The 17,237-nt window shown below is 36.9% G+C and overlaps 1 protein-coding gene across 5 annotated transcripts in view; it reads right to left on the bottom strand.

Moving 5' to 3' along the window:
• Dpr12 (defective proboscis extension response 12) overlaps positions 1–17,237 on the bottom strand; it is a 252,612-nt gene that overhangs the window by 180,414 nt on the left and 54,961 nt on the right. Inside the window, exon 1 of one of the 5 annotated variants that reach the window (XM_077401469.1) lies at positions 13,349–13,545. The exons of 3 other annotated variants lie outside the window; for them this stretch is intronic. In XM_077401469.1, the coding sequence (XP_077257595.1) occupies positions 13,349–13,452 (104 nt within the window). In that variant the 5' untranslated portion in view covers positions 13,453–13,545. Of the gene's footprint in view, positions 1–13,236; positions 13,256–13,348; positions 13,546–17,237 lie in introns of those variants that run through there. One more of the 5 variants, XM_077401495.1, reaches the window with a different exon arrangement.

The raw sequence follows: 17,237 nt of genomic DNA, 5'->3' as shown, positions 1-17,237 counted from the left end.
TGTATATACAAATACTTAATTGCATGATACAGATAACGAGATATTTGCCAATATCATTTACACGTATTGCAATTCTGCAATTCGATAATTTATGTTCTATTATTTTCATTAACGCCAGCATTATATGGTTTATAACGTTTCCGCTAGTGACGATATCATAGGCTATAATCCCGTGACGCGGAAAAACTTTGCCAATGATGTACGGAACAAAAAGAACGGGCTATTATTTAACTTGGGAAAGTAACATTTCTCAAAAGCCAGGCCCTCCCTTCAACGAACGGGGTAGGCGCGCTAGACACGTACCCTTCCCTCCTCTCGGTCACTACTCGAGATGACGAACGGCGTCGGCCATAAAAAACCAATTTCAGGATCAGCTGCGTCTAGGACGAGTGATTACCGGGTCCGGTTGCAATTCGTCGAAAAGATTTGAGAAAGAGTGTGTGGGAAAGTGCCGCGATCTATCGATGTTCCATTATTCCCGTGGGGTATATGGACCTCGCATATATCTCTTCCTCCGCCTTCCACCACTTTCTGTTCTCACTCCTTTTCCTGTTTCCCTTAGCGATACGTGACCAGAGAGAAAGAAGCCCCTTCCACGTTTCTAAGTTATAAGAAAGCGAAGTAACTCCACTAAAAATCAGTCTTAGCGTCTTATACAAATTAATATATAGTTGGATGGCTCGCGCTTAGGTGGTCGATCGTCGATTGTCTATTTTTATTCATCTCAATAAAATGCGAAAACGAAGACGATATAAACAAAATAAGAAGCTTCCTTCGCCAGTAAATAAATACAAAACAAAAAGTCGTGTTTGTTCGACCTGACTGGCCAAATAATAAATATATTCAAAATTCACAACGTTTCAACCGCATTTTCGGTCCTTCTCAAGTGATTCAGCTATGCATCTTCAAAAACCGCGTACAAAATATCGATCACTTGAGAAGGACCGAAAATGCGGTTGAAACGTTGTGAATTTTGAATATATTTATTATTTGGCCAGTCGGGTCGAACAAACACGACTTTTTGAAGACGATATACTCTATAGCGTTTGCAATTACAATACGATGAATATATACATCTTTATATTCCCACATATGTCTCCCTCCATCACGCAGGAAAAATTTTTTTTTTCTATTTTTACGAGAAGAAAAAAGTCGATTGTCATCGTACTTACCTCTGCAATCGATCGAAAGTTATCACGTTCTAGAATTGATCGGATCAGAAGAAGCTCAAACGTGAGTTGCGAAGCAGAAAATACTATCCTAATAAAATCATTACATTCTTCAAAACAATTTGAAATGTGAGAAAATCTTATTTCACGTGAAGTATATAAGGAGAAAACATAGTTTGCTATAAACGTGTAAAAATCATATGCTTTTTCATCTAGCTAAATTTCTGTTATAGTAAGAAATAATTTATCACTAAAAATGATCTACCCCAATAATCCTTAAATTCATATACTAACTCATACGCGTAATAATTTGTTGATACAGTAATATATACTTAGTAAATAATAGGATTTTAAAAGATTTAAGATTTATAGAAAAGAAAAATCACTCTCAATATGTTGCAAAAAACTATTAAAATAATAAATATTTATAACAAAAAAACTATTTTATTTAATAATAATTTTTATAAGCAAATTAATGTTCTTTCAAGTAGAATGTTTAATCTTGATAAAATTTCAGAGAAAAATATATAAAAATATCTTGTATCGTTGAAAAAAAATACCAAGTATATGAATAGTGTATAAATTTTGAGAATATTGTAATTCAACCACCCCACGTGCGCAAGCAAAATTGTTTTGGATAGTCACAATAATCATCAAGTAAATGCCGCTCGCCTCATCTTATTTGTCTTACTTTCGCCTTGAAAAGTACGTGACCAGAATACACCTCTTCCAATTTCGTTTGAATAGCGAGTGGGAAAGACCACGTTCCGTGTCGTATCATACAATTACAAAATTATCCATGCATTGTTATGAGTGTATTTAGCATATCTAATAATTGTGGAGCGTTCTTATAATTACTGTGATTCTTTTCTCCTACTATATTGAAGCATATAAAAAGTTATGTGATATTTGTCTACACAAACGTGTAATAGAACGCGTAGGATATAAAAGAAAATGTGATAAAGAAGAATAGGTTTTGAGTAATACGGTGAAGTATATACAAATGTATTTTTACGATAGTATCTGAGTATAATAAAAGAGAGAAGAGAAGAAGATTTGAGTATAATAATTTAAAATAAGTATTAATAAGAATAGTAATCTAGACACATTTAGTTTTCCAAATAAATGAATAATTAACTAAGAACCCTCGATACGGAAATTAACAAGTAATAAGCAAAAAAGTTGGGCTTTAAAAGTGTAACGCGCAAGTTAATGATGTATAATTATGTATCTTAGTAGTTGAAGGTTGATGTAACATTAACTTGCGCACTGTTATAACTCCGTTACACTTTCAAAACTCAACTTTTTCGCTTGTTATTTGTTAATTTCATATTTTTTTGGTAAAAATACAAAACTAATTATTTTAATTAAAAAGTACGCAAAATTTTTTCAACAGAGTAAAACTTCCTGTTGCAAACATATGGAAAATGTCTATAATGGGAAGAACTATAGATTTAATCAGATTGATTCAAATCGACATTGTGTCAATTGATCGTCACTAATTTCCTAATATCACATTAGCCACTTATGCCCGGCAACAAAAGGATATCTTTAGCTCGACCATTAAGTGATCAAAATCGGGAGAGACCACGCTGAAAATCAGTTCGCCCCATTAATCCGTCATTCGCGTATCCGCGCTCATCGCCATTAATCCCGTATACATATATAGTACGCGCGATTTCAAGTGTATGCACCCGAAGCCCAGAGTCTATACAGCCAGATGTACGCATCCAGTCAGAGTGAACCGCGCTCTCCCGTTTTACGAGCGGCTCACGTCTGCCGTTCTGTTGTTAATGCTCTATGAACGGACGTTGATACACAAGCATGCCGAACGAAATCAGAGAAAGAGGAAGATAGATGAATAGATAGACAGAGACTATAGATGCGGATAGATAGGTGGAGAGAGAGAGAGAGAAATAAAGATAGAGAACAGCAATCGCCCGTATGGATGCGTATACAGGATTGTTCAGAGACAGCGGTCGTGCGACGAAATATGACGTTGTTCAAAACGGAGCAGGGAGAACTGTGTTACGATCAGCGACACGGCGGTGGCTGGCAGCAAAAACAGATAGTACATCAGGGATTTACAAAGGCCGAATAGGCGTCCGGAGAACAGATAATACGCGGGAGATAAGACTACAGCGAGGATGTCACCATATGTAATGAATGTTTTGGCGCAAGAACGTTGTAACGTCCTCTTGGTAATGTTCTCGTCGTTAATTACCCGTGTATTAAATATGTAATTACACAATGGTAAATAATTGATAGAAATCAGCTGTATAAAGATTATAGATTAAAGTTAAATAATAAATAGCAAAGGAGAAGGTAGCGAAGTTAATCCTGATACATATTGTTTTATTCGATATTGTATTGTAGTGCATCTCGCAATTACTAATAATAATAATAATTTCAAACAAATTGTTGCTCGATATTTGCTGTCTGTCAATATCTCACAATTTTGCGACGATGAAACTTTCGCTAAAATGTCATCCCATTGATGACATGCTTAACATAAATAATTAACTAGAACGGCTCGATGTAGCGCGGTATAAAAACCTTTTAAGTCTGACATTACTGAATATAGTATAGCGCCGAGCTGCGCGCGCGCGGCATGCAAACACGTCAGAGATCCGTAACCGTGAAAGCTCGATTCTCGATAATGGCAATAATCGTCGGCGGCCGTTTTAGAAGAAGACAATGCCTGTCATGTCGGCACTCGTACGTCGCCAACGTACAAGTGAAAGCTGCGTAAATGCAATGCGCTCGTTTCTCGCCTCGAAAGCTTCCCGCATGCATATATATATACGGTCGGAGATTCCGTCGAGTACGATTGATCCGTCGAGTGGATCCGTGCTGAGCGACGATAGCGAAAATTCCTCATTGACTCCCATCGGGAACGAGTCCTGAAAACTCGGCTAAAATTGGATTCCGCCGACTTCGCGAAATCTTTGGGAAACGTATCAATTTGAAGTCGCGATCGGAATATCACGTGCGAGCCTCATTCAAAATTTCTTCTCCGCGAACTTACCGAACTATCCATATCGGATAGTATGAACGAGAGACCTCTCGACTGGTATTAACTGAATGAAAACTTCACGCAGGTCAACGAGATTAAAAAAGCTAATCAATATATGGTTTATTTTAAAAATATAGAGCTCTATAAGCAGAAAGCTGATTTGTCGCTCGAGTATACGCAGCTTTGTCTTAAAATCTGTGAGCCCTTCGTAAATCTGTTCTCTTACGAAGAAACAAGACTTGAGCACTGGTACGTACTGGATTTTTAGCTGCCTTGTTAGAAATTGGTATCGATATGTCATGGTAGCTTGGCATCCTGCTTGCGGAACGGGTTTGGGGCTTCTTCAATTTACGGAAGTGGCGTCGCTGTAATACGTTGCTGGGCTAAAAGTGGAGCGAAGCATGATGGTGTCGGACCAATGCCAGCCAAGGTAAGGATAGATACTTGAAAGGGAGATAGAAAGACGCGGGTCACAGAGATACTCGAAATCCATTCGTTTTTACGATCGAACTGTTGCCCAAAGTCTCGTCACCGTCGTTGTAAAGCTATATATTTCTAACGATTTAAGAGAAATGAAGAGAATTTGGGATAGAAATCATAAAATTATTTTACACGATTTTCTATTTTGCTCTAAGGTAATGTCATTATCCGTTAGACAAGATTTAATTGCGTTAATTTCAGAAAACTCACTATACTGCGATAAGGTATAAATTTACTCCTGCTGTTATTTTATTGATATTCTATTAATTTAGCAATTTAGCTACTAACTGATGCAAGTGCTCTTTAAAGATTCATTTTGCAAAATTTAGTAAAATTAAATATAAGTATATAGATGATATATTATATTTTACACTTTTGAAATAGTACAATATAAATAAAACTATGTATATATAATTATATATAATTATATATAGTAAATAAGTAATTTTATATGTACATTTTATTTTTAGCTATTGTAACTTTTTAACTATTTTGCTCACGTTTATCCTCATTTATAAGAGTATCGGGTAATTGCTAAATCATCAATACCTCGCTAGATGTTATTAAAGAGTTGTTCTCATTCGCGTTTATGAAATATTTGTACAGCGATAATAAGATATTGGTATATTATGTAGATAAGGAAATTGTCATTAGAATTATTGTTATCGTACAATTATATTATAGAATCATTATAAGTGTATGTGTTCGACTCTAATCGATTTATGCTCGACTGCATATCGCTACGTATTTGTATCATAATCGAAAACTGAAAATGTATATTGTTTTATTTACTATTCATATCCATATCTTTTTTTCGATAAGACGGTAATAAACAGATTCCTCAATAATTATCTATGACATCAGCAATTATTACGTAACATATAATGTATACTCTGTATTAAGTATTAGATCCGATGATGATTATTTGCATATGTAATAACCATAAATAATCAGCTTTACTGTAGGCAATCATGGAAAATTTAGCAGTTATCGTTAATCATTATGCACATATTACTAATTACTTCAATAATGACGTAAATATATTGCGTAGTTCGTGAAACAACGTATAATAGACTTAATATTTGGTAATATAATATACATTGTATATTTTATCACACTGATAAAGTTGCATGGCACAATATATATAACAGTATACGATATTAATAAACCGTTTAAAAATGATTAGCCCGACAAACAAATATATAAAGTCCACTTTACACGATCTACAATTCTCGGATTTCAAAATAGAATTCTATTTGTTATCCTATATACACTACCGTTCAAAAGTTTGGAAACACTACTTAGTTTCTTAAGAAAAACAAAACAGTGGTGCTAATACTTTCAAACAAAAACGTTATATGAGAAACTTTACTATCTGTTTTAACACAGTATTACTTGTTTCTAATTATTTTTCAAGAAAATATTTCATTTAAAGAATTTTACCGAGTGAACATGCTATGCCATTGTTCTATTACGAAGAAACAACAAGTTTTCATGGTTTGAGTAAAATATAATAAATATTAAAATACCAATTATTACATTTTACTCAAACCATGAAAACTTGTTCTTTCTTCTAATTCTAGAAACTAGAACTAATTCTTAAACAGAACCATAAGAGAGATTATCGCTATACGATGGCACGGGAAAAAGTGCCACAAGTTGCAATTATCTAAATACAGTGTGCAACGTCGACCTCGATAAAGATAAAGCGCGAAGTGATAACGACAGGAAATGTTTGTGCACTTCTCGTAGGTGTCATCACTAGTGAGGCGCGCCCATTCCGAGCCAGGTGGCTGCATTGCACATGCTGTCGACACATCGAGGGCTGTTATAGTCATTAGAAGATAAGTGTCTCGTTCTGTCGGTATCGATCGTCGCCGGCCAGCGTATGCTACGTTTCTCGTTATGGGAAGTGAGGAACAAATAGGGGGCCATTAGAATAGCTTTCCCCTACGCGTGTTACCGCGCGCGACAAGCTTTCAAGCATATTACTCTCCTTATTAACTCAGGCGACCGTCGTGCAATTACGCGTCAATCCTGCACGATGGACTTGATGGAGCGCGATGATCTCGCGTAATATAAGTTTATGTAAAATTTTTGTCGAACCACGGCGCAATAGCCCAAGTAGCTCGAAATAATATTAAATAATAATATGTTACATCAATATTTTTTCATAACCGTTTTTTTCCTTCTATATAGATATTTATGTATAGATGTTACGTAATTAGCCATTTTTCGTTAAATTAATTTAAATTAAATTCGGAACCATAAAAAAGATCTTTGGAAATGCAGCATAAAGAATGTGCGGTTCATGATATGATCATATTAATGTGGATCATATTTGCGTCAAAAGTAATTACACATGTCATATTAAATGTGATATTTTTAACTCATTAGATTAGACCAGGTTGCCTAATTCTGACATCTTGATGCGAATATAGCTTTATGACATCTTACGGAAATATACGCGCGAAGGATTTAATTCCTTTTCGTTCGTCCCGCAATTCCACATCATCTTTTATCTCCAGTGACTAGAGCGTGCGCGGTTAGACGAAAATGGTTATCCGCAAACTTTCTCGATCGAAGATCGCAAAAATCTCAACCATTAGAGAGTTCCGCGAGTCGAGTTTCTTTTTCTGAAGTCGTCAACTTTCGGGACGGAGGATGAGACGTATGAAACGAAAGATGCTCAATAGAAATCTTTTGTGCGAGCACAATAGACAATGCATGTGCGGATACGCATAAAGGGGAATACCTTTAAGGCCGGAGAAGAAAAGTGGCTTAGTCTATTGAGATGGAGCGTTATGTGAGCTGCAAATAGCTCCTCGTGGACCGAAGTGTTTCCTTCTCGAGCATCTTCGACGTTTATCCCAGCGGTATTGCGTTTATTTTCCAATTTAGGTCAATTTGCGGCAGGCATCGATGTCTGCCTCGGCGCACCGATATATAACGTACCTTGACGCATATATTATGTTACTAACTGGCGAGCGTCTAACAATGTTGTATATAGTTTTGAAAAATTGCCACTGGGAGCTGGTGCGACACGTAATTTAACGCATGAAGTCGCCCGACGTTGGCGACGTTGACTCACTTTTTTCCTTCTTCTCCCTCCCGTTTATAACGAGATAAAATTCTATCTTGCGGGTACAAAATTTTATCTCGGCGTTTGGGCGCATGTATCGCGTTAACAGGAAAACATGATGACGCGATAAATTCATATAGATAGTGTGATCGCTATATTATTCACTGAGAACGATTAGAAAAACGGATTAATTGTTATTTATATTTTGTAATTAAGCCATTAATAATTGACTTCATGAAATCGTACTGACATCACTTATATGTATAATATTCGGAAAAAAATTATTTTATAGTATCTCTTTCCCCGCGTTTTGATGAGAAGATCATATCCGATCGATTATGCCCTACACTGAATTCAGGTAAACTGATATAATGTCATGTAACGACTATACGTATAAATGACGTTTTGATTTTACATCCAATTTAACACGACAATTTTATTTAAAAAATTGTTAACATGGTAATTAATGCGGGACAATCAATGAAATTGCATTATTTCGTTATCACTTTCCCGATTAACAATGCAGCACCGAACAACACCGCGTTTATTCGATAATTTTCGTTTTGTTAACACCGTTTTACGATTTAATAATAATAAACGAACGTAAAGGTGTCTGGCAAACTAATACACATTTTTCAATTTATTACATGAGAAATTCATTATATGACTGTAGCGTTTCGCGCTTAATTAAATTAATGGGCGAATGGGCAAACGTGACGGTTGTTCGCGCAAAAAATTTGTCCGCTTCCGAATGAACGATTAGAACTCGATAGGCGCGTGCGCTCTCGAATTATTATATAAAGTTTTCTCATGAATTTTCTGCAAACAGCTTTTTTATTCGCGCTCTGCTGAGAAGAGAGATGCGGAATGTCTACACAATCATGCGTATGGAGCGTATCATTTCATGTGCGAGCATCACGTATATGCGTGTGCGCGTGCACATTATATATATATATATATATATATATATATATATATATATATATACACGGAAATACATAGGTAAACGAAAACGCGCATATATCTGTACGTATTCACGAGGACCGTCTTCTCGTCGTAAATCTCGCTGCGAAATCATAATGCAGAAAATGCACCGGGAGGATTATACGATCTTATTTGTCGCGCGCGAAAGCAGTTCGTAAGTTTGAAAGAGAGAAGGGTTCCTCGTAAACCTTTGAAATTATCGTCTACCGTTCGGTTGTGTCTACGGTGTTTTATCGTCTGAAGCAAGAATAAAATGACGAAGGGAAGAGAAATGCGTATGTTTTCACCGGATGCGAAGGGAGCATATATTTCCGAGTGATCAAATGCGAATTAAAGATTTCACGTGAGTATGAATCGAGCGTGGTTAAATTTGGAACTCTTGAAAGATCGTCAAAACGCGCTTTCTTATCGTTGCGGAGTAACGGCAAATATTTTACATGATTTCCACAGTTATTCCATGAATAGCTTTTAATTACCGCTGGGTAGCGTGAATTTGATATGAAAACTTAATCTGCTGGCATTATTAATCCTCTAATTTAAGAATTCATTCGTTAGGATCGTACTGGACATTTTCTCTGGCGCTTAAAATACCAATGTCCAAAAACAGTAAGCGAAGACTTCCTATAACTTAAATGAATATTTATCCACTCTGTTAAATCCACTATTAGTTAAAATACTTAATTATGTAATAAAATTTAATAAATTAGACCTGTTAATTATAACCGCTATAAACGGAAACATTTCTAATACCTCTATCAAGTCTATTTTATTGCATCAAAAGGTACTGCTTCACGTTATAAGATTTATTAGAATATCTGATTTGATTAAACCTCTGCTACTTATTTCTAAAAATACAAAATATGTGTTGCCGGCGTAGTCGTCAAAATGCCTAACATGCTTTCATTTAATACAGAAACGAAAACGAAAAGGCACGGGCAATATCGCTCCTATAAGGGCGCCTTCTAGATCGAGGGTTTATTTCCACACGAAAATCTCGAGGCGGCAATCTCGAGATCGGCGCCCTTTATCACGTGAGCTTTTTGACAAACTCCCGCAGAAAGGCGCTCCGTTTTAGCTAGTGACGTGGCTCGCGGTGGAAACGTGACGTGAATTCGCGACCGGGGCGTCGAGCGGGGGCGCTCGTTCGTTCCGCTCATGTTTGCCAATTAAGATGGAAACCGGTAATTGGCGGGTCATCGATTGATTACGCAGCGACCGAATTAAACAAAGGGCCTCGTCCCTTTGCGCAAACATATATGTGCAGGCGTGTTTGCGTCGCTAGTGACCGACGAAAATCTGCGCCACACAGATCACCGGTTGACGGCATATTGACGAGAAAATAAAACGTTAATGCGAAAGAATTTGTGTAATATTATTATCGCTAGCGCATTCGCGATAAGTATACATATAGCAATGTTCCTTTGTTAGTAGTAGATTGCCATTAACTTGCTATTATCTCCTTTTGCGCACTTAATTAAATCGGTCCCTGCAGAAAACGACATTAAGTAATTTCTTTATAAATACAACAGAGAAATTATTTCTATTCTGAAGAAACATTTTGTGTCAAACTTTAAAATAATATTTTTTAAGATAACAAACCGTCTCGGCTCTTTAGGATCCGAGTATAAATTCTAGACTTTAAGCCATAGCCTGCTCGTGGGGACTTATGCCGAGACTTATGCTATAAAATAAGCCTATTGTGAGAGAAGTAGTGCTATGCGATTAAATTATGTCGTGCCGTGGATTTACCACGTAGTCATGCATGCAGCTGAGTTCGTACTTACAGTTGAGGTAATTAATAGTTAGGCAGAAGTGTTTATTGATTTTATTGATTCGGTGGTTGATTTGCTTAATTTTGGTAACTTTATAAAGCGAAGTACGAACAGCTTCTTACATATTGCACTTCTCTGTTATTTTTAGAATTATATTAATAATAGGTGATAAAAATGTGATGTATAATAAACATGATTTATGGGTGCATAATGAAGCAAAAACTAGTCACGCATACGCGATATTAACGCTGGACAAAGAATACGAATCTATATATTTGAGGTCACTTTTCTGCCTGTCATTGCTTATTAGCTCATAAATTTACAGCAAAAGATTTATGAACCGCGCGCTCGTTAAAGAAAAATGAAAACACTTTGTGTCATAATCACAAATAAATAATAATAAAAAAGATCCATATTCGTTGCATTTATGTACTCTAGTTTGTAAAAACTTAAAATTTATATTTTCGCAACGATTTCATTCGGCATTAGGATAAAACAAGAATTATCCACGTTTAATGCTAAACATGCAAATAATAAGCCTCTTTATTAAGTCAATTAATCTGTTTATCAATTAAAGTATTTCATAGTCTATTTTATCTATTCGTTTATTACGATTTACGTATTAGGTTGAAATCGATTGTACAACTTTATCTGTCTTTCAATACTACTAAACATAAAAATAACATTTTCAGTTGTAATCAAAAATAAATATCGCGATACGAAAATGCCAGTGCGAACAACGTTACCGATATCATTTGGCTTCATAACTTGACGGTACTTTCTTCAGTTTTTTGGTATTCCGAAAAAAGTGTATTACACATCTGCACTTGGCACAACAATAATCCAGGCTCGCAATGCATGTGAGCCGAGGATTATTGTCCCGATGCCAAATGCAGGTGTGAAAGGAAACTTTTGTCCTCGCGCATCTCGCGGCTATCGCGATTCGACGATGAGATACGATCGACCTCGTCAACGTGATAACGAGCCCGCAATCGTTTTCGTCGGCACTTAAAGAGCCGGGTCGTTCATTCGCATCCAATAGGAAGTATAGGGCAGGGTTGAAACGCCGCTTATACGATCACGATTACCGTGTGCTCGTCCAGAGTTGTTGCGGGCTGGTTTAGCACGTTAACTGTCGGTAGAAGCTACATGCAACTCGCTTGTTTCCGTTTAATGCGCCTTGAGATGCAACGCCCGGGCCGGGCACCACGTATACCATACAATGTCCGCTGCGAGCATCACGGTCGCGGTTGTGTACATCCACATATCACATGTACCAAGCGACGAAAGATCATTTATTCTCGTGAAAAGATGATGCACTGAAGATTTATTTCCGCGCACCATCACGAACATTTATTATTTTATATGGCAAGAAAAGGTATAAGTGCGTATATGAAGCAAATGTATAGAAGAACTAATAGAATAGTAATATGCGTCCGTGCGTGTTTACGATATACAGTTTTTAATATTTTATAATTTTATATTGTAAGTGGTTTATGCAATATAATTTGAAATTTTTGGAGTGAATCGAATTAGTTATATAAAATTTGGAAAACAATAAAGAGTAATTAAGATATTCGAAAAACAATTTCCAAAAATTATGTTGAAAAGAATTAATAAAATATACGTTTGTCTATTATTCCATTAATATTCTCTTCTATTAAATTAGATACCTATTCTAATAAATCGGTGATATATATGATGCTATTTATCACATAGTGTATTTATTGTCATGTAATATGTTATATAATATTTTATGTTATAGTAAAGTTATATAGCTGCGGGTATACTTGGCTCTTGATAATAATAATTTATGAAGATTGAAACAACTCTCAATAAACAGAAACTTCATAAATATGATATACGTCCTCTTCATACATGTTTGCCGCCAGAATTATATTATTTAACAATAGAACAAATTTATCTTTCGCCAGCACAAAATTATTTTATAATCTCATACAGTATATCTATTATCGCCAAACGTTTAACCGCGGGACATTAAAGAATTACGAACATGATTCTTCTCAATCGGCTTTGTGAGAGATTCGGGCTTACTCTTTTACCAAAGTATGTCTATCCGATCCGCTTACACGCTCTTTTTATCTTAATTGCATCTAATTGCTGGGTGAGTGGGTGGTTTAGATTTGGCTTAATTATTCATTTAAAAAGAGGTTCACGAATTGCTTTAGAAATTATACACAATTTGAACTTTGACATATATATATTTCTGTATCTCATAGTTAATGGAAGAATATTTTATTTTGTCAAAAGATTCTGGCAATTGACTTATTTCTGTCAGTAACTTTGCGAACAATTTCCGTGTACCGGATATTAATTCCAAGTATTTGCTAAAATTTATTTGGGAATATGTGTGTGTGTGTGTGTGTGTTGCTGTTTTCATATGAGAAGAAGCTCTTGACGTATCCCAGAGTAAGGTATCGTAGAGTAGGGTATATCAGAGTAGCAGAGGAATTTGCGAAGCAAAAAAAGACACTCGAAAGGCTTCGGGTTCCTAAGACTTTAGAGAGATCGGAACGCGATGCTCTCGTACGACATTGCATAAGCGGGAAAAATAGGATAATGCACGGCGAAGTTCAGAGGAATAAAAAGACGCGGAAAAATCGCACCTTTTTTAAAGATGGAGAAGCGAAGAAAAATTTTAGCGTGTCGATAACCAACAGATAAGGACGGAACATCGAAATTTATGGCGTGGCAAGATATAGTAACACTCACGAATCCGCGGCGTATGATGCCGTTCAGGAAGATAGAGAGTCGGCGAAGACCGAGACGACCCTGTTTACGAAAACATTACGCATTCTTTCCCCGGTAAGACACGTGGACTCACCCTCGACGTCTGGAATTTATTTCCCTGGCCATTCCACTTGTGTTTCTGGTTATTATTGTCTTAAGATTATGGATGTTGACACGTCCGCCTCGGTTTACATCCATCGATTGACTGGAGGCGTCGCGTAAGGTAAGGTTCTCACGGATCACGCATAACTGTTTAAATGCGTTGTTGTCAGAATATAGTCGCGTTCGAATGCATCACTGCGATCTATCGCAAACACGTAGCGCGAAGTGCAACGAGCTGTCTGAACGCCCGGCCGGCTGGAATATAAAGCAGCCTAGCTCATCGCTACCGCCGTAAATGGCGACGGTTATTGCTACTTTCCTGCTATCATGCCACTATGATTTGTTTGGGCATGGTACTCTAGGCCAGAAGCGAACAAAAATTTTCTGGCTAGTAGTTCGTGCTATGCGCGATCGACGACTACGCCATGCGAATTATATTTCGCGTGTGAGATAGCATCGCACTTAAAATTTGAATGCGGCAATGATTTGAAAAAATGCGTTACTTATCTTTTTCTATAAATAAAAAAGTAAAAATCGAATATCAATTGTGTATGCCAGAGAAGCTCGTCACACTATTGGACTTATCGTTGAACAAAATTTATTTTATCAATACATTAATTAATCAATTTCAGGAATATCTGTACGATATATCAATAATTCAGGCAAAAGATACGATTGCATTTTACGATCAATTTAAAAAAAAATTGGAGCTTTATCGATCTTCAATATATTATAAATGCACTTATGAAAAAAAGCAAAAAATGGCACTAAGTATACGAATTATTCATCTCATTTAGTATGAAAGTATCGCATATTCAATATCCTGTCTTCTGGTTGGTCTGATGAACGATAGTCCTTAATCGATTATTTGCTATAGCAAAATTCGCATAAATTTGAATCTCTGGAAATATTCGTTATCATTATCAGATCGCGCCATGATATTTTACGACTTCTATCGTGCGGAGCATGTACGTCGTATTTATCGGTTTAGTATGAATTGTAAAACACATTGGCTCTCTCGGCCAACGACCGGCCATTGCTAACGCCGGCCGTTAGTAGCATTGTTACGATTCCCGGCGTTCGCGAAAATTTTTGGATGGCAAAAAATTTATCGGGCTACTTCTCGCGCGCAACGCCGTGAAAAGATTCACAGGTGTAAACGCGTGTACTAAACCATAGATGCGGAGAATATCGGGAAACGTATTACACTTTTGTGCCGGGAGTGTCTGAGCTGGTCTTGCGCAATGGTGTACACCGAAGCGGAACTTATCCGCGATCGATCGCGTCGTTGAAACTAGAGTTTAAACTCTATAACGGGTTGCATTGGCGACAAAAATTGAATATCAAATAATAGTCAACGTTTACATCGCTGTATAGAATTTCAAATAGCGTTAAAGTGTCAAACGAATTTTGCAATAATAATACGCATTATAATTTATAGCTTAGAGCAGTGTATATCGTATTATATAACTTAATCACATTACTGAATCGAATATTATTGGAACTACCGTTCCAATTATATTATGTCACAGGATATTTTTACAAGGCATGAAAGTAATAATAACAAAACAGTATAGGTATATGTCGATACAAAACAGTTATCGTTATATATGTTATCGTAAAATAATTAATATATAAACATTGTTTTTTTGCAAGTACTGTTATTCTAATATGCATATTGTTTCTTAGCATAAATTCTTTCTGATTAATAAAAATAATTCAAGAATATATAATAATATGGAGTTGCACTAAAAATAAAACAATTACCTCATACAAATATCCTTTTTCATTTGTTAGTATTCCTAAATCTTGATTCGCTAAAAATTTATTAGTTTCAAGTGGTTAAAAAATTATTAAGGCATATTTTCATTAACAAAAATTTTATTATAAATTGTAGAAGGAATCTCTAGATGCAAAATAATTATTCTGGAACAGCCCTCGTATGTATAAACCTATATACATACCTATGTGCGGTACTTTGTACGCGTCGTGACTCGAATGGCCGTTAGCCGTCATCTGTTAAGAACACGTAAAGGAGCCGCAGGAACAAGCAATTTATCACTACAGTCATTCGTAACGAGGCTAGCTGATATGCTAATAGAATGATAAGTTAAGAGAACATACCGTCCAACCTCCCACTGCCCTCTTTACTCGTCGAAAGAGATACGTCGCGTGGTGGACGGTAATCCGCGCTAATGTCCAAGCAATGTGTACCGTGTGCATAGATAATTTACATATATACGCGTGAACACGCGCGCGCTCATACAGCCACGCACGATCGTGCACGAAAACCGGTAATGGCATCAATCACTTGTTACAACCAATCAACCGTACGTTTCGTTATCCCGAACCGATGCGACGCGATGCATTCCCGCCCATTTCCAGTAAATCGCATTTAATACGCGCTATATGCGCTTGCCGTGCCGTTCGAGATTGCGCCGACAGGAAATTACATCGTGGCGTTCCTCGCGTTCGCTCGCGAAGAAAGGGATGCAGCAGTGAATCCTACCCGCATGAGCTTTTCCCTGCGATTCTTCTCATCAGCTCGAACCGTCATTTCCGCACGCGACGCCGGCCGCTCGGGCTGCCTCGTACCGACGCGACGTGCGAGCCGCTGTCACACATTCTTGACGGGACAAGACAAATTTTTGCCACTACGCTCTGCACGAATTCAGTTCGCTATTGTTCTCTGCGGCGACACATCGTATTCGATCGAACACGTGAATTTCGTTCGCCGGAGCCTGCCCGCTGTCCGCTACGTTTCCCCCTTTCAACCGCGTAATTTCTAGATAAACAAAGGATGTCGGTAAAGGCGATCAGCAAACACGAGCAATGTGTTTTTTATACCTTCCAGAACCTCGCTACAGAAGCAATTTAATGAAAAACACTTCCGACTAACGCGATGACGTATTTATAAACGCGTGTGTGGGTATGTGTGTATTTGTGTGTGAGTCAGTACATAATCACAAATACATACAAAAATCTTCAATTTTTTCGGATTTATTTCCCTTAAAGAGGTTGGGTCAAACTTTTTTCTATTATAGCTTTCATAAAAGTTCGGCGAAGCTATAGGCGACCGTTTGTCAGCATGCATGATGATCAACGTTTCGATGGTCGTCTATTTCGATGGCCTTTCATTTAGTTTCCGTTGAACTATAGTATATGTACTTTAGTATGTAGTATATATAGAGGCAAGAATAACGCGCGCGCGGCAAGAAAATAGCAACGGAAAAAGAATACTGACTTGCAGACGAAGAATATAACGGAAAGATAAAGAAATGCGATGTTTCTTCCGCGAAAGCGGATAAAAAAAAACACGACGGGATGGAAAATATTGTCCGACGGGTACAAGAGAAAAAGAAACGTTAATATCACCGGTCAGAGAGTTGCCTGGTTTGTATCACTTGCAATTTACATTGAACACCCGGTATAAAGAACGCTTGTTTTCCGCCGGAGCATTTCGAAACGGTCCGACGTGATTAAAAAGTCGGGACTCTTCCCACACCGGCTAGCATCAACGCTAGGCTAGTCTCTGAATAATTCAATAAACACACGTTAATTCGCCATGGCACGACCACCCGCTTTCCATACGTGCACAATCCCCCCAGAAGAAACCGAAACTTTAAATTGTTAATCCTATCACGTTGACTAACTTGGAGTATTTATAAAATGCTTCGAGAAACACGTGCGAACAAATATTTTAATATATTTTATTATATGTACACTATGTGCTACGTATTTCGTAAAAAGAGTTTTATGTATGTAGAACAAATAAATTTCAATATTATTAGTATATTTTAATATTAAAATCGTACTCGCGAATATATGTAATAAAATAGAAAGGGCGGGGGAAGAGAAAGAGAGGGAGAAGCTTTTGTAAT

The sequence above is a fragment of the Temnothorax americanus genome, unplaced genomic scaffold (genome assembly GCF_048541705.1).
Source record: "Temnothorax americanus isolate GAGA-0224 unplaced genomic scaffold, ASM4854170v1 Scaffold1, whole genome shotgun sequence".
Classification (NCBI taxonomy): domain Eukaryota; kingdom Metazoa; phylum Arthropoda; class Insecta; order Hymenoptera; family Formicidae; genus Temnothorax; species Temnothorax americanus.
Note: the sequence above shows the minus strand (reverse complement) of the source record. Positions and strands in the feature narration are given on the sequence as shown.